This window comes from Pseudomyrmex gracilis, unplaced genomic scaffold (assembly GCF_002006095.1).
Source record: "Pseudomyrmex gracilis isolate BER0280 unplaced genomic scaffold, ASM200609v1 scaffold_39, whole genome shotgun sequence".
Lineage (NCBI taxonomy): Eukaryota > Metazoa > Arthropoda > Insecta > Hymenoptera > Formicidae > Pseudomyrmex > Pseudomyrmex gracilis.
In genome coordinates, this window is record NW_018020623.1 from 106,732 (window position 1) to 128,919 (window position 22,188).

A 22,188-nucleotide genomic window follows, 5' to 3' on the forward strand; every position below is an offset into this window, starting at 1 on the left:
TTTGGATTGGCTTGCGCAAATTACGCTTCATGCAAAAGCGGCCCTATTTTGACCCAACTTTTTCTTGATCAATTTTTCGGGTAAGTGACCTCTGGAGTTCGACTCGAATTGCCAACACCAAAAATCTCCGACCAATCGGAGGAAAGAGCGTGTTTGTTTCACTAGGACTATCGGTTTCTCGATTGGTCGGGATTCGAAACTCCGACGATGACGAGACGAATTTCGTGAGAACTATAATTTGCCCGGACACGTGGAAGCGGAACAGGAAGATCGAGCGGGGACAAAGTCGCGCGCCCGAGACGATTGGCCGCACTGTTTCTCGTGAAAGAAGCGACGACGAGAGAGACGTAGCTACGGCATCACGCGCGACTCGTGTCTAATCCTCTATATTTTTTAAACGTAAGTTGCAAAATCTCCGTGCTAAGCAAACCGTGATATAGCAACCGCGTGTGTAACCAATAACGTTTGCGCGTTGAATTCTTTGTCGATTTCAGTTTCTTCCTTTGTCTTTTTTACGCGCCTCAATGGATACATCTGTCGGTTACCACGCTCCTACGGAGACGTCCACGCCTGGAACGGTAATATCATTTCTGTGAACTCTTTTTCTCTCTCTTCTCGCTGTGTTGTCTCCCGTTTCCCTTTTTTTTTTCTCTCTCTCTCTTGCATATTTCACTCTCTACAGGAATGAGCTGCGAGATTTGCGTCGCGTCGTCCCCGCGAACTTCGCTCTCCCGCGAGATAGGATCAATAAGTTGAACGATCGGCGTCACGTAGCGACGCGAAGTTGATCGCGGGATCGGTAAAAATTTTCCACGAGCAACGGTTGGCAATACTTCATTCCGGCCACCAAGCTTTTGCTGTGTTCTACGCGCACAAAAGTGGATTGCGCCATTTTTTTTTTTTTTTTTTGCTTTGCTCTTCATTTTCTCTCTTTTCTCTGCTCGCTTTTTGCGCCGTGTCGCGCCGTGACATCATTTTTTTCTTTGCTTTCGATATTTCGCCAAGACGTCGCAAATACAAGTAAGTAGCAAGAGATCGATCCCGGACGTAGGCATGTCGACGGGGCCGATTGTGTCTTATTTTATATATATGTTGGTGATTTGTCGCCTCTTTGTGTTTTGTTTCGCGCGCGTTGCTCAGCAATGCGATTGTGTTGCATTTATTACGTGACCGCCGGTCTCTCCTGATCTCGATAACATTGGTTCACCGGATGACTGTGGATGACGCGATTTTCAGGTCCGTTGATGATAATCGGTCAAGATTTTAATCAACCCCGATATCCTCGAGCAAACTAAATCCCTGCCTATCTCTTTCTAACTGTAACTTCTCGACTCCTTTCTCTAGTAAAATGTATGCTTTTCTGTGCTTACAATGTTAAAAAATATGTTTAAAAAAACTGTCTTTGTAGATAGTTTATTTGTATTAATGTGTATAAAACACTTATGTAACAAAATTGCTATTAATATTAATGTTTACAAAACACTTACATAACAAAATTATCATCGACATTTTGACCTGTGTAAAATACCAATGTAATAGTGTAACAATATCACAGATACAAGTATTTGTATAAAAAAATTCTTATATGGAAGAATTGTTTTATCGCTGGTAAATTTATATACATATATGAGAAAACATGTAAAAGAATTTTAATTAGAGTTAATTGTTTTGTTATCTTCACAAACACACATGCACACTGTGTAGGAATCATGATAAACATTTATTGCTTATTCAATGTGTTTTAACACCAAACAAAAGTATCTAACAGAAAAGTGTGCCACTCTCAGAAAAATTATTCAATATAAAGCACAAATAACAAGTTTACATTATGCTATATATTTTTATATATGACAGTATTTTAATTCGATGACTTTTGTTCCAGAAGATGGTTTCAACGAATCAACCGGTAAGATAATAAAAATTATTTTTTTTTTATTGCTAAGTATTTATATAAATGACAAATTGCATAAATATTTTGGTGTAAAGAATTGAAATTAATATTGGTTTTTATATCTATTAGTCACAATAACATAAAGAAAAAGAGCTCAGTGAATTTTTATATTGTGTAATTTTTTATGTATTTTGTAAAATTTTACTTTTCAACTGAGCAATAGTAAATCTTGGACAGACACCATACTTTCTGTAATAGATTGTATGATCGAATCTCAAGATACAAATCTTGATGAAAAGTTTTGTTAGAAATTAATAAAAGATTAAATTAAAATAAAAGATTGATCAATAAATATAAAATCATATATGTTAATAAAAATATAAATTATATATACTTGTAAGTGTTATTGGAAGTGTACAATAATTATTCTTTTACATTTTGTAGAGAAAGACAAAAATATTTGTGGGCCGGTTACCAGAAAATTGTCGCAATGATGAGTTGCGACAATTATTCTTGCGCTTCGGCGAGGTAACAGAATGTGACGTCATGAATCGATATGGTTTCGTCCACATGGCACGTGAGGAAGACGCGGCAGCAGCGATCAAGGCACTTCACAATTCCAACTTCAAAGGTGCGACGATCAATGTGGAACAGTCAACTGGAAAATCACGTGGAGGTGGAGGCGGACGCCGCGACGACCGAAGAGGTGGACCAATGAGAGGTGGTAGGGGAGGACGAGACGGTGGTAGAGACGCTCGTCCTGGACCATATAATGATAGAAGAGGTTGGTATTGTTTCTATATCAATAATTGCGAATTCCGACAAGACTATTTTCTCATTTAATTTCCCTTAATTTTTCTAAATCTGTTGCGTTTTGGTAATACACCATTTGTATATGTTTGCTTTATTTCGTCATTTCTACAGTTATCACCTTTCGTATCAGTAAGTGTAAAGTGTAGGGAACTCGCCTTGTAAAGAAAATCATTGTTATCTTCCTGCAAACGAATATAAACGTTCTATTACAGAGCGCGCCTAATTGAGAAAATAGTATGTTGGAATGAAATATGACGTGACTTTGACAATGTGCACTAAAAATCAATTCTATATCTCGACGTGCTTTGCAGTTCTTCCGATCCAACTCGTTGGTTACGATGGATCTGCTGCAGGTGGTGTCGCAACTGGATACACCGATTACAATCGTGGAGCTGGCGACTTTAGCGGCCGCGGGGCAGACTTTGGCGCTGGCTACGCTGATCGTGGGGCTTACGGTCAGAACGTGGGTGGTGCGGCGATGGGTTACACCTCGACGGCACCAGGAATGGGTGGTGGATATGGACCGGCGGCCGGCGCTGTAGGTGGCTACGGACCGACCGGAGCAGCGGACTACGGACGAACAGCTGATTACGGTCGCGCCGACTTCGGCGGTAGAACAGATTATGGTAACTGGAGTGAGATGAGTGTTGTTTGCGCAGCTTCGAAAATTATGTGACACCGCTCTACATTATATACATATTATATACATACATTTTTGTATTTTAAAATGTAGTTGAACAAGTACTTTGAAGCAGTAGATTTTAAAAGAAAATAATTGTTCTACTCTCTTATAATTCGCGTAATAACGAGACGCGTGAAAGACAAAAGGGCACAGACTATTCAAGTGAAGCAAACACGAAATATCGGGTTGATTCACAATCTGATGGCTACATTATTTACAGCGGTTGGCGGAGGTATGGCCGGAGATTTCAATCGTGGCGCACCCGGTCCGGTAGATTACGGTCGCACTGACAATTTTGGCGCTAGTCGCACAGTCGATTATACCGCCAGAAATGATTACGACAGAAGTGCAGCCGGACCAATGAGAAACGGTGGTGGTGCTGTTGCCACCACTGGATATGGAACCGGGTACACCGATGTAGGATACGATGAAAGTCATTGGTAATGTAATTTAGTATTTTGCTTTTTTATATTTTTTATATTTCTGCCGAAAAATTTTGAATTCTATATTGAATTATTTGCTTTGGGAGGTTTTACACATCTTTTCAATCAAGCTATCTTTAAAGATACTTGAGTTTTGTAATAAAAAAAAAAAAAAAAAAATTTTAACTCTTTACATATTGCTTTGATCTGATATAGTTTAACTGCTAGATTTACTGCTGTATGTTAAGTTTGCTGAACATACAAGTACAGTTACATTTGCAATTGGACAAAGCAAAGGCGAAGTTATCCAAATTTGTAGGCCCACACAACATATATCACAAAATTTAAAAATTAGCTTAAATTGCTTGTTAGGCTTCATTTTTATTCTAACCTGAGAGAGGCTTTTACAATTGCATAAGGAGAAATTAAGTAATACACATATATTGCAGCAATGTGTGCAATGTAGTAATTATTCTAAATATTGCCCAGGATAGAGTAAAAAAAGATAACAAAGTGAAATTATGTATAACAGGGGTTATCCGGGCGGGCCAGGGGATATGATGGGTGGGCCTGGGGGGGTAAATCAGGCAACTACGATGGCCTACGAAAGGAGGGATGATCCTTCCGGTAATGATATACCTACATTTAACAGGCCAATGAGTACTGGACCTAGCTACAGCACTGGGGCACCTAGTTATAGCACTGGTCCAGGACCGCAAGCCGACATGTTTAGCAGAAGACCTGGCAGTGCTGTACCCAGTGGTGGATATCCACCAGTTGCTGGCGGGTGAGTAAACAAATCATGACAAAAATTGTTAGATAAATGTTGATTTGTTTTCATGTGGCTGGTGAATACATTTCTTTGTTCGTCACGTTACAGATATGCTGAGGGATATGACAGACCAGACGCGTACGGTCCTCCACGTGGCGGCGGACGGTAAGTTGTACTTTATTAACACATCTCATAACGTTTCATCACAAAACTGCGATCGTGAACGCTACACACGTTGACGTTGAAAAGCGACAAGAATCTACGTGCGTATGTTTATCAAGTCGGCGTCTCTGTTCTCCTTTGCGCTACATATGTCTCTCGATTATGTACGACACACATCGTGCAGTTTCTATGCGGATCTCGACAAACAGGTTAAATATATTTCTGTAAAAGTATAAGGTGTGACACTTAGCGCGACACTCCGCCCGTATATCGAAGCGTATCTGTTTTTTCGTCGTGTACATACGCGTTATTTTGCGCAAACAGATCGTTGTTTCGTTGATCATCTCGCGAGCGTTTATATCTTATGAGTGTAAAAAAGAACAGAGGCTGAAAGTTTGGACTGTGGCTAAAAATCCTACACGTCTGATAACACGCGCGTAAATCATCAAGTTTTTCACATATAATTCTTATTATAAAGTTGGTATATTTTATACAAAAACTTGTTAACGAATCAATATTTAATTTCATTCTACACAGACTGTACTTTCGTTAATTATAATAAATTAAGAGAAATATTTTGCAAAGAACAGCACATACTTAAGAAATATGAATTTCTAGTGAATGCATTTATAGAATTTTTTGTACATTTTGTACATTTTACTTTTTCATCGTTACACACGATGCTTGTAGTATGTAGTTATCAACTTGAGGACTCGATTGCCACATTCAAGTCTATGATACGTCACCTCTCTTCTTTTACGTACTCCGCGATGAGTTTTCTATCTCAACTATCTGAGATATCTAAGCCTATCTGTCTTATGCGTTCCGCCGGCAATTCCGTAACGTTGCGACCGAAGAAAACAAAAAAAAAAAAAAACGCACACGCGAAATCATCTTCGGATAAGAACAAGTTTCTTCCATAGCGTAATGTTCTTCGAAAATTAATTCTGCAGTTCGCGGACGAACGTCTCGAGATCTTTCCGCGAACCTTCGAACATCGTCGATTTTTTTTATACATCGCGATATAATTTTTATCGCGATACAGCGCTCTCTCAGCAAAACTCGCAGTCTGCGAAAAATCATTAAAAAATGCACATTTTTCGCGCTCGCTCTTTCCCACCCCTTCCGTCTTTCGCATATCCCGAGATGCCGATTCTGTTTAGAGAAACAGATCGAAAAATAATGCGTTGCGTTGCGGCTACGGTCAAGTTCGATAAAACGTCTTCCGACGTCGTGATGAGATTTAACATCTCTTCTGCTCTCCACGGAGATTATGGAATCAGTTTTTCGAACGCACTTACGACAGTGCCGATTGACACTAATGATTGCGACGTAGCAAGCTTCTTAAATGTACAACAGTTAATCAGAACTGGGTGTGAATATCATTGGCGATTAACTGTGGAGTGTTTCTTAACTTTGCAAACTTATACATTATCACATATATTTGTAAGAACAAAATACGACAAAGTTTTCTATATCTTGATATAATATGCTATATCATAATAAACGTTGTGTAGTAATAATACATTAATGTGCGCAAAAAGCAAAAAACGTACTACGTAAAAATATCGTACCTATTTCTCTCTCGTGTGTATCTTTTTGCGAATAACCGAAAGTTGGATTTGATTTTTCTTGTAATGTTGCTTGTGTTGTAACATAATTTAGCATAATGTATAAAGATATGAAGAATTCAGCAATAGAAATGTGACACACACACATACACACGCACATACACACACGTGGAACGACAAAATCTTACCCAGATCTGGGTAACTTTAGATTTTTAAATGTGCGCAATGTGTGCTGCGAGACGTTAAGAGAAATAACTACGAATAATCGTGATTTCCTCGTCTTCGAATTATAATAGCTATCGGAATTGTATGTTCGAACTCGCATTTGGACACGCGTTTCACGTCGATCGCGCACGCCAGTGTTACATCTTATACTTTCTCCTTGCCCCTTGCATAAACAGCAAGGCGATCACGTGATTAATTCTGCGATTTTTCATTTTCTGACCTTTTAGCTTCCCAGGTCCGGCAGACGCAATGCCACCGAGGTACTAAACGTGTACACTAAAGCAAATGCTCGAGCGCACGCGAAAGGCGACCGTAAAAAAATAAAACAAAAAAAAAAAAAAAAAAAAAAAAAAAAAAAAAAAAAAAACCCACAAAAAACAGATCTTAAAAAAAAAATAACGCCTTTTACCCGCTGATTATTTGATCACGGATTATCTAGGAAATCTGCGCCAACACATTGAGTTTATATATAATAATAATGAAAACTATATATAACTTATAGATCTTCTAATGTTTATTTGTACTTCTAAAAAAAAAAACGTTAAACAAAAGGAACATCAATGACATGTAATGTACCTATAACGTAAAGTTCAGTTTTACACTATAAGTTCAATTTATACATATAAATTGATCGATTAATAAATTTAATCGACAGTGTATATTCTTTATGTTATAGCCTATTTGAGTCTGTTCTGCCTATTCTCCGGAAAGACTCTTAGATATTACATTATATTCGTGCAGTTTATGTTTTTAATTTTTTCTTTATTATCTTTTCTATGAATAAAATGATTTGAATGTTATATATCGTGGGTTTTCCTCTCGCTTGCTCTTCTCTTTTGATGCCCACATTTCTCTCGCATAGATATTACGTGTATATCGTATTTTTATACTCCCATAGAATTAATTCTACAAGAAAGTGATATATACAATAAAAATGCTTAATATCTTTTTTTTTTTTATACACATAAGAACTTGAATGTTTGAGATGTTCGTTAATAGGGTAACAAAAAAACAAATATAGCAACTATCATACACAATGTACCTTTAAACGTATAAAAACAAATAAAGTGCAAACGAGTGTCCTAAAATTATATAATCTTTACAAAATCTCTTATATAATAGATACATATATACACATATATAATTTATTTTTTTCTTTCAGTCACTTTGCACGTAATTTATTATTACTAAGTTTTGTATATTTGTGAATTCTATCACTACACATGTTACACAAAGAAAGTAATTTAACATTTTTCTCGCAATCTGGAACTTGTTTTACACGATTTGTTTATTTTGTTTTTAAAATATATTGTGTTTGTGTATTTTGTTTTTTTTTTCTTTGTTATATGATTTTTTTTTCATTTTTTTTTTTAAGTTGTGTTGAAGTATAAATCTTCGTATACTAACAATTAAAATGCTAAATTTATATTTCGTGAAAAAAAATCATCGGCTTATATAGTTAACGTTTATTATCTAGCCAACATATATTAATTCTCGCGCCATTCATAGGAGCGAACGAAAGAAATTTTATAGTAATCACAGCGTGCGTTCAATTATGATACTTAATGTTAATTTTTAATTTACAACGTTGTGCATTGTAATATTCAATTATTTTCTATAAGTTTTGACAGAGTTAATAAATGTGTAAAAACGTGCTTCATTAAAAAACCTGAAACTTAATCTGGGTAACAGTGTTAAAACGTGAAGTACTTTTTTTTTTTTTCAAGTAAACATGAAAAGTACACGACTCTTGATAACAATGCATAACGTCAACTATCTAGCTGGTGCAGTTTACTTAGTTAGGACGAAACGTCGGTTTGTGAATGTGCGGTGAATGCGTTTACCGTACATTATCCTGCTGGCGGCTTGCGGCGACCTGCGATTATTGAAGAAACCGATTACGACGATTACTCGCTATGCGTGGCTACCCGATAGATGCGACGATTGGCGAATAAACCAACCTGCGATATATGGATAATGCGCCACAAATTGCGTTTGCGCTCAAAGCTGGCGTGCTTTGAATTTGAAGCAAGAAGGTATGTTTAACGCGTGCGAGTTTTTTTAATACTTTATCTGTTGAGAGAAAACCAAGCGCCCTCGGGCCTACTGCTATAGTATTATCGATGATTCCATAAATGCGAATGGAGAATGTCCGGTCGAACAAAAAAGAACGAAGAACTGTTACGAGAAAAACAAAGAACCGTCGATTACCAGAGAATCATATATATACATATATATATATATATATGCGCGCGTTATAAAAAAAAAAAGAAAAAAAAAGCGGCTGCTTTTTGATAATCTCCGTATGCTCTGCGATTTTGCGATAGAAATGCATCGACTCTAATTCTATCTTTGCAACTTATTCGCATAGTGTCTTTTATTAAATATTTAATACTTTTTCTCTTTTGAATATATTTATCGCGAGACAGATCTTGATTATGTTTTTTTTCTAAATTCTTACATGAACATTTTTTTCATGTCAAATTTTCTGTCCGAGTTTCAGTTCTTCTCTGATTCACTAATTATTTTGAAAATTTAATACTTTCATAATATTCCAAATACAAAACTTTAAACAATATTTTTGAACTTTTAAATATGTTTATATAGTTCTAATAATTTTAAACTTGAATATTTTATGATGTGAATTAATACGAGTTTAAATATTGACTTAAATATTTTTATAAGTCAAATTTATATATCAAATATGTCTTGTTACATAAAGTTTAATAAGAAAATTCAAATATCTTACTGCTTTTATTTGAAAGTTTTATGAAGTAAACTTTGCAAACTTGTGTCAAACTCTTTATCACGTTCTTCATTAAAGAAACGCGTTTATTTACGAGATGGAATTAGAGCGTAAGATACATAAATGCGATGCGTGAATTGGAAAAGATGCATATTGTTTTTTTTTTTTTTTTTTTTTTTTTGTTTTTTGGTTTTTTGTTATTGCCGGAATCTGCGAATCATTTGTTCGCTAATATGTCTAATTACCGGCGAATTTGTTTCCACAAAAGTAATTTCTGGAAGTTCGTTTTCAACCCGTTCGTTCGCGATGAAATTAAAGCGCCATAAATAAGTTATGGTATATGTCTGCGAAACACATCGTATATCTTGGTGTCGGTAGAAGAATGTTGCAGAAATGATTTTCTCAAATTGTCGACCTGTACAGCGCTCCTATTAACTGTTCAATTGACGTATCACGTTTCTCTCACTAGAACTTATACTTAATTTTCAAAAATACACTCTTTCTCATTTTAATATACAAAAATATAAATAGTATAAAATTTAAATAATACGAAAATATAAATAGTAATTTTTTAATAATCAATTTGTAAAGTGAAGAAATTTACGACAATTGCATATTACTAATTATCAGTAACTGCTCCGAATAATAGCTGGCATTCATACAAAAAAAATAGTGCTACAAGCTAGTTACAGTACATTAAGCCCTCAATTAGTAAGATCGTCATATATACATGTTCTATATAAATACTTTTTTAATAGATTTCAAGCGGGATGAGGACAGACTGACGGACATTGAGATGAGCTCAATGGGAACTCCTGATAAACTTCACAAATCGTGAACTTGTTGCCCGGAAGGAGAGTTAGGTGTGAAAAGAGGAAAAGACAGTAACGCCTGGGCGCGGAGAGAATGTCTTAACCTGACAGAAAAAAAACAAACAGGTACAAAATACGAAATTACAAACTATCACCCATGAGTGTTTTGTTTTATGCATTGTATTGAGATAGTTTTGTTACAGAAAATAATAAATATTTAAGTCAAGTTTAAAGATAAAAAACTTCGCATTATATTCTTTCTCCTTATGTTTTTAATTCTAGGCTTCTTATATAAAAACAAATCTCGAAAAATTCTCGGCTAGTCAGTCATAGAATTATATATTCTTGCTCTAAAGCGGGCGAGTAAGAAAGTGGTAAGTACTTAAATATAGTATACAAAGTTTATTTGTGTTTGTATTCCTCTTTCATCCTTATCCCATCCTTTTTTTTATATTAACGATAAACTATCAGTCACAAATAGTGTAAATTTATAAAAGCGCTTGAAGAGTTACTACACAAATAATAAATGCAATATAAGTCAAGTTATAAAAATACGACGTATATGCGTATTATAGGACATTTCAACTTTTTAAAAGTTAAAAAAATAGAAGTTAATCCAGTGTTAAAATCTTATTTTTCAACACATCTGTAGAAAAATAACTTTTAATACTGTTTTATGTGTTTATCAGACTCTGTTTATAAATATATTGAAGTTTAAGACGTGATATGTGTGAATTCAAAACTGAGCAATTATTTTCCAATTATTATCGACTTATCATGTACGATCGCGTGCGATAACGGATATTAATAATCCTATTGCGACGATAAGATCTAACTGAATCCGACACCGTCTGCAAGTTTTTGCACAAGTAAAGCTACTTCCGTGGCTAATTTGTCGGCATCTTCTGAGTTCTCACTTTCCGCGTATACTCGCACAATGTCTTCGGTTCCAGAAGGCCTGCAAAAAAAATTACAATTGAAATTTCTTTTGCGCGTTACTTGTTCAAAATTTTATTTATCGAGTTTTTGTTGAATAAGAAAAAACGTTGTATTTATATAAATAAGACTTTTTATAATATCAAAGATATTTTGTGCGTATTATACCTGACAAAACTTCGACCCTTTGGATACTTCGCGACAGCTTTGTTGATTTCTTCTTGCAAACCAGGTGGAGTTAAGCAACATCTTTCCGCGTTCGTTGTCGTTATAACATTTCTATCTTTGACTTGGACCTTAAGTTGCTTATTCGGTAGATCAGTGTAACTTTTTTCCCACTCAATAATGTCCCAGCCCTTGGCATGTAATATCGTTTCGACTAACAGCATGTCGCTCAGAGCATCGCCGACTGTTTCGTTTATCAAATCGATCACGTCTCTCAGCTTCGTAGAGGCTTCTCTTTGTGTTTCCGAAAGCGTAGCGTTCCCGGCATGATTCTTGATAGTTTCTTTAGCGGCATCTTTGAAAACAACAGTTCCGTGCCCGTTCGCCTCGAAGTAAATTCCGATGTCGAATTCCTGCGCTTTTTTGTGCAAATGCTTTACACCGGTTGGCACGCACGCAACCGGAACTTGCAACACGTTTGAAATATAATCGGTCGAACCGCCGTTGGCGTACGCGGTTTGCACCAGGCCCAATTTTAAGGACAAACCGCTTGTTTTTAATAATTCCTTGAAATAAGCGGCCACCAAGGTCGCTATTCGATCGCCGTCCAAAAGATGAAATTTATTTTCACGATCTGCGTAAAAGTACACGAGTCTGTCGGCATCCCCGTCTATACTGGCGCATCTGACGTTCGGTTCGGACGGGGCGTTTAAAGGTAGTTCCTGTTGCACCTTGACGTAATCCGCGCCGCACTTCAAATTCAACTCTCCATCCCCATCGTTGAACAAAGTGACATTCATTGCATCAGTTCCCATGTGTTTCAGCAATTCTTTCGCCGCGATAGCACCAACACCGTTCGCAACGTCCAGAAATATCTCATTTCTGTATTTTCCGTTGTGTTTCTCGGCACTCCTTAGTCTCTTGAACACCGTTGCAAGTTTCGTGTAATAACCCTGTAGTGTCGGATCTCCGTAAGCACCGTTGGTGTTGGTGCACACTACAACGTAATGCAGTTGCGGAGTTGTAACCAGTCCCAGATCCACAACGGTGCCGTTTAAGATTGTGATTCCTTCGATCGCGGCGTGTAACAACGAAATACTGCTTTTACGCGTGTCTCTTCCAATTATCACTGTAGCTAGTACCGACAAGTCAATATTTTCTTCCACTTGTATGCGACTCAATGTAGCTATCAGGTCGCTGTCTTGTGCGTTAACTAACTTCGTAGCTATCGTCTCCCAGGAAGCTTCGAGCATCTCACCGTTTGGATCGACAAGTTTGACGCCGTTATCGTGCTCCAAATTGTGACTTGCGGTAATCATTAAACCTACGGCGGCTGTAAGAAATTTATATTTGATAAAACGTGAATTTTTTTTAGAAAAAAAAAAATCAAGCTTTTGATCTCTTACCTTTCTTTACTTTCGATCTTAACACAGCTAAAAGGCCCATTCTGTATAGAACGTGTTTCAGAACACTAGCTCTGAAATGGATACACGTGTGAGAAATAAAAATAACGTAGTTAGACAAATATTATTTTATAAGCAATAACAGAGAATTATATAAAGGGGGTTGTTACTTTCTGCAATTTTATCAATATTTTTAAAAAACAGCCTCTTGATACTTGTCAAGATACTTTGTATACAACAAAATCAACAAGTGTTTTTCGCACGGACGCAATTAATAAAATTTCAAAAGTTTAATACTTACTTCGTTCGAAAGCCAGCAGTTCCGTACTGAATGTACCCATCGAAATCTCGATTAAATTTGACGTTGACGATGTTTTGAAAATAACTCGATTCCATTATGTGGTGCAATGTGATACAATATTGCGCTGCCGCACGATTGACAATTGAGAAATGTGAAAACAAATCGTCAAATTGCCGGCGAATTCAGAGTTGCCAATATGTGTAAAATAACACGGTAATATCTTAAGTATTTATAAATATTTTACGGGTTTTAGAATTATATTAACACCAGTTTTTAAAAAATGTATAAACTACATCTGCTTAACCTGATAGTACATCTATCGCGCGATATGTGGAAAGAGATATCAGATTATATATAGGGAGAAAGCGTCAAATTTTTTTATACAGTGTGGAAATTTTATCGATGGCAATTCTGCTGTTTAAATCACCAAATAGGTTAGGACGGTTAAGGTGAGTTCGATCACACCTTCGGGTTTAATTAAAAATCACCTGATAAAGTAAAATTCTATTCTGTATCGCACACAATTCTCTTTGTGAAAAATGTGACACGAGAAAATAGAAGAAATCACAAACTCGTGACGTTACAGTCGCTTCTGATTGGACAGAAGAAAAGCTGCCCACTGAACAATAGAGTTTCTCAGAAAGATAGTCGCTTTTGATTGAACAGAGGAAAAAACTGTCCAGTGTGTGTCGTCACGAGTTTGCAACTCTTCCTGAGAGACTCTCTACACGTGCTTTAAAGTGCAGCTAAATATAAATTACAGAAAAAAAAAAAAAAGGAAAAATTGTTGCGCAATCTTTCTCTCTTTAGGCGAGGTTTTGAAATAAACAAAGCTTATCGAAAAATGATTAATCTGTCAATGTGCAATACAGAATACTTGGATATTTACACGTATAATTTTTCGTATTTTGCATATGTTTTATTACTCGTCAAAGATGTACAAATATATTCCTTAAGAACATATTATTCGAACTAACAAACAATCAAACAACTGTATATGAATTATAATTGTATACGTACACATTTTACTTACAAACTTTGTTTTCTCTCGGTTTTTAATTTAACAAAAAAGAAAACTTAAAATTGTATTGAGATAATTACTTACAAATGTATTAAATTTTTACTTACGTACTAAACTAAAACCTTTGTATTTTGTTTAATCTTAAAAGTTAAAATCAATAAAAAAATTATTACTATAACTTAAAATTATTATTAAATATAAAACATGAGCTACGTGTGTGAATTTGATTATTTTAGGTTTTATATAAAGATGTATAAAACCTATATCTTTTTTTATATATTAATACATGTATTGTATGAAAAACATATCTTTCTATATATATATTTAGTAATACGTACATTTATATATACAAAAAGATCAACATGTATTGTGTATATAAAAAGATAAACCCTTCTGTATCGAGATGCAAATAATTCAATTTTAAGAACCGCGCAAATGATGAAATATAAAGTTGAGCACTTTTTGATAAAAACAACAATAATCCAATTGCAATATAACATTTATAAATCTATTTTAACATTCTTACATGTGAAAATTTTTAGTAAATTTCTAGGTATAATTATCATATATAATACCCACACAGCAAAGTATATCTGAGATGTAAATCAGATATCTCAGTGATATCTGACTAGTATTTACGCAATCAGATATTCTGATATTTAGATATCTTCCAGATATCTTTATGATATATTTTGCTGTGTAGGGGTAAGATCTCTCATCACATCTTTATCAATATACAAATTAGATCAAATATGTCCTACAATTGGTTATTTAATACTGAGTAGTAGTTTCGGTTAAAATAGAATTTAAAATGGGAAGAAAAGCAGAAAATTAAACATATGTAAAAGAATAAAGAACTATTATGCCCTGTGATAAAAAGGATTTTAAAATTATTGATATTTATGGTTATGCAGGTTCTCTTTTTAAGAGTAACGTGTTTGCTTTGAGCGCTTGCGTGTTTTAAGCGTCAGTCAAAGATAGACTTCAAAGCGCGTGAACGCTCAAAGCGGACGCATTTTAGACATTCTTACGTAAATTTCACGCAAACGAGTTTTTCATGTGAATTGCATAGAGCTGGTGCTAGCCATTTCATCCAGATTGCCTTCGATCCGATCCGGTGCTGTCCTTGACGCGACAGCTTCGTTAGTTTTGTCGACGTTCGCACTGATTGCGGTTTCGGCGCGGCTTTCCGCAAGTGCAGTTTCTGACTGATCTGTTTTATTATCGCATATGCATTTTTTTATCTCGTATCCAATAGCAACTCCCAACGGCGGTGGTACCGCGTTGCCGATCTGTCGATGCTTGTCAATTATAGTGCCGTAGAAACGAAACGAGTCTGGGAATCCCTGGGATCTTGCGCATTCCCTCACGCTTATAAGCCTGTTTTGCGATGGATGTAAGACGCGGCCCTGAAAAAATATTAATTGTCGCATTTGAAGTCCGTTTCGAGACGACATCCGAGAAATTGGCAACGGGAGAAGAGTTAATTTGCTTATTTTAATAAGTCAAGGAAATATAATAATCCTACTTTTTATACTAAATTTTTATATTAAAATTTTATATAAACAAATATTGATTTTGAAATATTTAAGATTCACAGATCTATTATATAGTCAAATAGAGATGTTATTTATTTCGGTTCACATTACCTGTTTGCCCAACGGTTCCGGATTGGTAATAGTTGTGCCAAAGTATCCATCCCACTCGAGTCTTCCGTACAAACCCGCCCAATGACCATGTCGGTTTCCAGTGTGCGGCAAACACCATGGGATCAAAGTATTAAATTGTTTATCAGTAGGATCGCAAGATGCGCCAGTACTGCATCTGCACACTCCGCGCAACGCGCCCGTCGAACTTTTTCCAGCTTTCTTATCATGATACAGATATTCCCTGAAGAAAAAAAGAGTCGAAGATCAGATAGTCTGAATATACAAGAAAATAAGAAATTATACAATTGATATCAAATTTACAATTTCTTTGTGTAGGTCCCATCGCTCAGGAGCACCCTGATATTCGGCAAGTCGCGCCAATCGGAACCGGGTGCGGTTGGAATATATTTCATCCGCGCCTCCATTAAGGCTGTCGCTTCTTTACATATATGGTCTGTTAATACTGAGTCTTGTCTGTTTCTCATCTGAAACGAAACGAAATGTAATTTTGTGATTACACATTCAAACAGTCGTCTTTTAGGGAGAGAAAAACAAAAAAACTATATATTGAAAGATTTTCTTTGACGTATTTACCTTTCTTTGAAAATGCGTTTGTGGTTCGCTTAGATAAGACATTTCTTCTTTGGTATTACCGCATTTTATTTCCGGTAAATCGCACATAGAATCTCTCACCGTGATCATCCTATATGGTGCGCTTGTTCTCCAGGCGCAATTGGTGACGTACTAAAATGCGTGTAGTACAAAAAAAAGTGTAATTATTCTTAGAATTTTCTGATATTCATTGCTAACAAACTTTTAACATTGCAGCAAACTATTTAGCAAACTATATTTATTTAAATATATCATAAATAAGAAAATATCAAAAAATACCTTTTTATTATCCACAAAAGTACAGCAATACTTCGAAATATTGAACACGTGTGTAGGTTCTGGATAATTCGGGAGTATTTCTCCAGGTGCAGCGGCTAAGAGTATCATTCTATAAATTGTTAAATTGCCATTAATAACAAGAAATCAAGCAACATTATGATATTTCGAGTAAAATAGAAAATAGAAAAAAACCTGTTTCTTGTTTGTGGCACTCCGTAATTGCCGGCTTGAAGAACACCGAATGTACATTGATAACCCATCTGAACGAGGCATCTCAGAGTCAGTTTTAACACCATACCTTTCTTGTAGCAAACGAAATTTCGCACATTTTCCATTAAGAAAAATTTCGGCCTATAATAATCGCAGAACGATAAATACGTAACAATGAGGGAATTTTTAAATAATGAATATTGGCGTCGGTTGAAACGATTCAGGCCACTGAAACCCTGACACGGTGGTCCACCGCACATGAATTCAACTTCCCCTTTCTGAGGTAGTTTCTGACCTTTGTCGTTTGTACTTTCGCCCTAAAAAATGAAAATATTTTATTAGATTATCGAAACAAAAAAATAATAATATTTGTATATTAAGCAAAAATTATTACATACTAATGATATAATACAAACTTACATCTATCACTTTTCGTAATAATGTATTACAATCGTCCGTGAATACTATAGCTTTCGGATTATTTAAACGATATGCATTTGCCATAGGCTCCATATATTCTACCGCCCATAAACTTTCAGCGACTCCCGCTTGCTTCAATCCTTCGGATAATCCTGCGAGTTAAGCATAATTTATAAATTATAACATAATTATCATATCAAGATGTGTAGTATATTCCTTTTAGTAAAAGTTTGTACTGCATAATCTGTATTTTACCTCCACAACCCGCAAAAATGTCAAACGTTCTCAATTTTCTCTTCACAGTAGGATAATCCACAGGTTTATCTAAAACTGGCTTGTTTTCGGTAGTTTTTACATTTTTTGCCTTTAATTTACTTTTTCCATTTCCTTTGCTAGTTTTAAATATATTAACAACATTGTCAGGTGGATCCTCGAACTTGTTCTCTTTAAAGTTATACGCCTCGGAAAAATAAAATCTATTTGGACCAGCAGAGGACCATTCTTCGATAGATTCGCTCAAATTTTCAGAATACGCCAGATAACATTTGCCGGCAACAGTAGAGAATGGTACGCTGCATACTACAATGAGACACACAATCAGACATATTTGAAAAAAAATATATAGATATTAAAACTTATTTCTTTTCTGAATATTTATAAATTTATACTTATTACGTGTATAGTTTTGATATCAATAATATTAAGAATATTTAAAATATAAAAAAACTTCTTAAATATTATCATAACTTACTGTCGTCGCTCCAGTAAACCATGTTAAGGTCTGTTTGGTGTATTAAATCTGAATCCCGGTGAGTATTTTCAGGTCTGTACATTTTATTTATTTTGATATAAATATCCGAGGCGACAACTAATCGACTAGTTGTAGTAGCGTATATTGTATTTATATAACCAATATGAAAAGGTTCGGATAAGTATGTCCCTTTTTTGGGATCCGACTTTTTTCTATAAAATTCCGGATACGTTTCTTCATCTACTTCGTTCTTTGGATTTGAAACTGTCGTATGGAATTTCCGTATACGACTGTATTTAAAAGCATTTGGATATAAAAACACCGCGCTACCTACTCTATATTCTTGACCTCTATATTTCACTACTCCGTAGATCACTTCCTTTTTGCTTTTTTGTTCTATTAGTTCATATACCTAAACAAGAAGAAATAATTCAATATATTATTTAAAAGGAATTGGCTATATGGGGCCTTTGCAAACAAGAAAAAATAAATTTCTCAGAATCTTGGAATAATCTCTAACATAGCAAAAACATAATATATATATATATATATATATATATATAAGTTTTTTAAATAGTATTTCGTACTTTAGGTATCTGAAGATGTTCCATTGTTGTATTTTGATGGCAAACAGGACAAAATCGATGAATGTTTTCTTTCCGATCTTTCGGACATTCGATTTCCGGTGGCGGGTCCACAAATCGACCATTTTCAGCTATATATTTCATCTTATAAAAGAACGTCCTATCATCTACATTTTTTATTTCATCTTCTACGTCAATATTACCTATAACACATACAATATTGTATACACGTGTATAAAATAAAATGTAAGAAACTGAATTTAACAAGCATATATGTTTTTGTTCAATATTTGTTTACCTAATTCAAACCAATTTTCAGGCACTTTCTTATAAATAACATTTGCCTTTGATTTAATACATGAAACGGGTATATCATCGCAGTAGTCGCTCAAAAACAATTCTCTAGGATTCGCAGTTTCCCCAAGTACGGTAAGGTCACTTCTATAAAACCAATTTCCATGAAGTTGTTTTGTTCCATTCTCATTTTCCCACATAAACACAATTTTATAAATGTGGAAAGGATTTGTCGGACTATTTGACTCCACTAGAATACAATCGTTTACTTCGATTTTTTCATTTCCAACCATGACTGATTTATAATATGTTTTTCGTCCATCAACAATTTTATCTTCCTTCTTTTCCCATACAATTTCACGATTTCGACATGAGTTTTCCTTAAAGTCTCTTTTTACTTTTGTTTCTACTTCTTCTTCATTCAAATCATCAAATTGTTCTACATTTTCCGGATCAGAATCATCCGCTTCCTATATATTTGCATATTAACATTTACATAAATATTACAACACATACACAATAAGATGTACAATATATACACATCTCTTGTATTTTCTTATTAAAAACTGAAACAATACCTGGATTGCCATATTTGGACATCTTCTTTTTTTACACGCTTGTTTTCCTGTTCCTCTCCCACCAAACTTCTTCATATCTCGGCAGTTACTACACTCTCCGCAATCGGGTTGTAAACAATTTTCACAAACACCGCATCGATGTCTTCTAGGTCCCTAGAAAAACAAATACTTGAGATATTTTCCAACAACTTTATCACAAAAAGTAACAATAAGATGATAATACATACTGATGTTGTATCATGCTCAGCAATTTGGTCGGCAAAAATATTTTCAAACATATCGCTGACCAATTTTGTTGTACTAGCCTTCGACCAAGTTTGTTTCTTAATTTCTTTACTTAATTTCCTTTGATGCCTTTGATGATGAGTCATCCGAATAAATTTCCCTCTGCCGAGAATAATACCGGCTAAATTTGCCAGAGATCGCATACAAGGAGTTGTTATGAAAAGATCGTCGTCAGACTCGGCGGCGTCATCGAAAGATAAAACTTGATCACAAATGAATTGTGCATGGCGTAACAATGTATCTTCAGTGAACTGCTTCATATTTTTAGGAGGTACTGTTGTCTATGATAACACAATTATAAAATATGAGCTTCGAGAGAAAATGCCAAAGAATATCAAAAACTAATGACAAACTTACCTGAATTTTATTTATCAAATCCTCGTAAGTTGGACTAATTTCATCCAGCAAAAATTCGATGACCAACTTACTTATGTATATCTTTTCTTTAACAGTATTCATAAATGGCGCATAAGCTTCAGACGGTTCCATTAAATAATATTCCGCGTACTGTGTAGCAAAAATTATTAATGCAAGTTCTCCACCATCATATCCAGTAGTATACCATGCGACAATTGGACCCATTTCTTTTGCTGGCACACCACCCTCAGGTGAGGAATCTTCTTCCCAAATAAACTTCATATATCCAGAAACATATAATAATACATTCTTCTCTATTAGACCTGTGTCAAAAGGACACAGATGTCCGTTTTCGTCATAGACGCTAAAAAAGAAATTTTCTGTATAATTAAAGGTACCTAAACAATTAACTTCTGTAACAAAAATTATGAAATACAGAGAAATGTATAAAATGTTCAAATATAATATCTATTGCTTTGAACCACTATCAGCGCATTACAGATTTTATTATACAATTATAAATATATCTTAACAAAATTATTGTACAAAAAGACGTACCTAAAATTGGTCAACTTAATTATAGGTCTACGATCTTCTTCTCTTTCAAATTCTACGTCCTGCTCATCTTTGTCCATCGTAAATGAAATTAAAGCTACAGCTTCTTCTTCTGCATTATTTGGGTGTCCCGGATAGAAGTGTATTTCCTCCAAATCTTGTCTACAATAATTGCATCGATTGGCTTTAGCAGATTGTGATAAAGATGTATTTTTGGATCTTAATTTGGATCTATATTTTCTTTTTTCTTTTTTGCCTTCCGTCTTCTTTCTCTTTTCGACATTTTCTTCTACTATTTCATCTTGATTTATTTGTGGATTATTATTTTCTTTGTCCACTTCCACTGTGGTAGTAGTTTGACTCGATTCTGCTTGGCACTGAGGATCATTTTCTTCAGTACTCGCTCTTTTTCGTTTTGCTACTTGCTTAGAATGTAAATCCGACATAGTCAAATTTCCTGTGTCAGCTTCCAATTCATTTGTTTCAGCTGTTTCTTCTATCTCGTCAAACTTTCTACTGCGAGATATTTCTTTGTACTTCAAATTTTGTTCAACTTGCGACACGGTGGGAGGCATGATTCTAAAATATATACAGAAAAACAAAAGTAAACATCCAGTTAAAACTTGTTTCTCTTTTCATATTTCTTTCGATTATTATTATAGAAGTCTATAACGTATTATAACGTTTATGTAACAAAAATTTCTAAACAAACAAATCTATTAGAATTTAATTTTGTAGATTGTAAAGATATTTTACCGTGTTACATAAAAACAAATAATCACAAATATGTGTTTCAAGAATCTAAATTCTATTTTAAGTTTTGATAAAAGTGTATTTATATTCTATGTTTTTGTTTGTATATGCAAAACATGAAAAAAAATCTCTGCTCTGTACTATATAAAGGATATGGAATCGTTAGATATGAGAGAAAGAAAGAATGTATGTTATATTTATAACATGTGTTTAGCTCCAATTAGGCTTTTATAGCGCAGTCATTAGAACTGGTTTTTTTTTTTATTTATATGATTTTTAACATACTATCAGTTGAATGCAGAAGAAAGATAGAATAATGCTTCGTAGAATTTGTAACGTGACTTGAACTCTAGAAATTTTTTTAGTAAAATGCAAAAGAAACCTGCTGTACCGATTGAACTTGCCATATGCTATTTTTATATATATATATATATATATATATATATATATTGTGTGTGTGTGTGTATGAGCGGTATAACGTTGTGCTTGCTTGGAATAACAATATAACGGATATCACCTGCGCAGTCAGTCGACAAATTACCGACAATTTGCTCATAACCCCATGGTGTATAATTAAATAACCTTTCTCACGCGCGATTCACGACAAAAGTTACAAGAATCTTACGTATTTTGTTCGAGAAAGATACAAAAATACTGATTACAATTGATTTAACTCTACGCGGAAAATCACAATCCGCACGGCTCTCCGTAGTCTCCGTAGCATAGTGCATACAAGAGTGCATCGATGCCAAACGCAATCTCCACTTACGTGTATTTATGCGATACAAGAAATTGTTTTGATTATTTCTCGCTTCTTCACCAAGAGAACAAAAAAAAAAAAAAAAAAAAAATTAAAAACGAATAAATGCAAAAAAGGAAAAAAACGGTCACATGCGCGCGCTCGTTTTTTTTTTTTTTTTTTTTATACATCATGAAAAA

The 22,188-nt window shown here is 34.7% G+C and overlaps 3 protein-coding genes across 11 annotated transcripts in view; 1 reads left to right on the forward strand and 2 right to left on the reverse strand.

The window, feature by feature from the left end:
* Positions 1-289: 289 nt before the first annotated feature.
* On the forward strand, positions 290-10,456 carry LOC109852876 (RNA-binding protein 4.1-like). 7 transcript variants are annotated; one of them, XM_020424432.1, is made up of 9 exons: positions 290-399; positions 495-578; positions 1,883-1,906; positions 2,336-2,675; positions 3,016-3,330; positions 3,607-3,826; positions 4,461-4,595; positions 4,689-4,745; positions 6,766-7,340. In XM_020424432.1, exons 2-9 carry the CDS (start codon positions 525-527, stop codon positions 6,803-6,805), a joined length of 1,185 nt encoding a protein of 394 aa, XP_020280021.1. In that variant the 5' UTR covers positions 290-399; positions 495-524; the 3' UTR covers positions 6,806-7,340. The 7 variants fall into 7 exon arrangements, 6 of the variants coding, with proteins under 6 accessions (XP_020280021.1, XP_020280024.1, XP_020280023.1 ...); XR_002250046.1 differs by lacking the exon at positions 6,766-7,340 and adding exons at positions 10,043-10,222; positions 10,379-10,456 and having other exon boundaries at positions 310-578; XM_020424435.1 differs by lacking the exon at positions 6,766-7,340 and adding an exon at positions 10,043-10,303 and having other exon boundaries at positions 310-578.
* A 298-nt stretch (positions 10,457-10,754) lies between these two features.
* Positions 10,755-13,930, reverse strand: LOC109852875 (phosphoacetylglucosamine mutase). The gene is made up of 4 exons (XM_020424431.1): positions 12,902-13,930; positions 12,604-12,674; positions 11,201-12,530; positions 10,755-11,054 (listed from the first exon to the last, which is right to left on the reverse strand). The coding sequence occupies exons 1-4, from the start codon at positions 12,994-12,996 to the stop codon at positions 10,928-10,930; spliced, it is 1,623 nt and encodes a 540-aa protein (XP_020280020.1). The 5' UTR covers positions 12,997-13,930; the 3' UTR covers positions 10,755-10,927.
* Positions 13,931-14,145: 215 nt separating this feature from the next.
* The window catches only part of LOC109852889 (DNA (cytosine-5)-methyltransferase PliMCI-like), an 8,789-nt gene continuing 746 nt past the window's right edge, over positions 14,146-22,188 (reverse strand). Inside the window, exons 1-16 of one of the 3 annotated variants that reach the window (XM_020424449.1) lie at positions 21,767-21,913; positions 20,500-21,075; positions 19,942-20,305; positions 19,527-19,865; positions 19,300-19,452; positions 18,726-19,191; positions 18,431-18,630; positions 17,844-18,255; positions 17,348-17,671; positions 17,093-17,244; positions 16,655-16,989; positions 16,463-16,571; positions 16,166-16,315; positions 15,893-16,056; positions 15,572-15,812; positions 14,146-15,331 (exon numbers count right to left, since the gene is read on the reverse strand). In XM_020424449.1, the coding sequence (XP_020280038.1) occupies positions 14,978-15,331; positions 15,572-15,812; positions 15,893-16,056; positions 16,166-16,315; positions 16,463-16,571; positions 16,655-16,989; positions 17,093-17,244; positions 17,348-17,671; positions 17,844-18,255; positions 18,431-18,630; positions 18,726-19,191; positions 19,300-19,452; positions 19,527-19,865; positions 19,942-20,305; positions 20,500-21,071 (4,335 nt within the window). In that variant the 5' untranslated portion in view covers positions 21,072-21,075; positions 21,767-21,913 and the 3' untranslated portion in view covers positions 14,146-14,977. Of the gene's footprint in view, positions 15,332-15,571; positions 15,813-15,892; positions 16,057-16,165; positions 16,316-16,462; positions 16,572-16,654; positions 16,990-17,092; positions 17,245-17,347; positions 17,672-17,843; positions 18,256-18,430; positions 18,631-18,725; positions 19,192-19,299; positions 19,453-19,526; positions 19,866-19,941; positions 20,306-20,499; positions 21,076-21,534; positions 21,610-21,766; positions 21,914-22,188 lie in introns of those variants that run through there. The other 2 variants (XM_020424448.1, XM_020424447.1) reach the window with 2 other exon arrangements.

Excerpts from the sequence above, each read along its gene's own strand:
- LOC109852876 (XM_020424432.1), top strand. The coding sequence starts at position 525 with ATGGATACATCTGTCGGTTACCACGCTCCTACGGAGACGTCCACGCCT. Across the intron at positions 2,676-3,015 it reads ACCATATAATGATAGAAGAG|TTCTTCCGATCCAACTCGTT; the intron begins GTTGGTATTGTT and ends CGTGCTTTGCAG. Across the intron at positions 3,827-4,460 it reads GGATACGATGAAAGTCATTG|GCCAATGAGTACTGGACCTA; the intron begins GTAATGTAATTT and ends TACATTTAACAG.
- LOC109852875 (XM_020424431.1), bottom strand. The coding sequence starts at position 12,996 with ATGGAATCGAGTTATTTTCAAAACATCGTCAACGTCAAATTTAATCGA. Across the intron at positions 12,675-12,901 it reads ACTGCTGGCTTTCGAACGAA|AGCTAGTGTTCTGAAACACG; the intron begins GTAAGTATTAAA and ends TATCCATTTCAG. Across the intron at positions 12,531-12,603 it reads AAGATCGAAAGTAAAGAAAG|CCGCCGTAGGTTTAATGATT; the intron begins GTAAGAGATCAA and ends AATTTCTTACAG.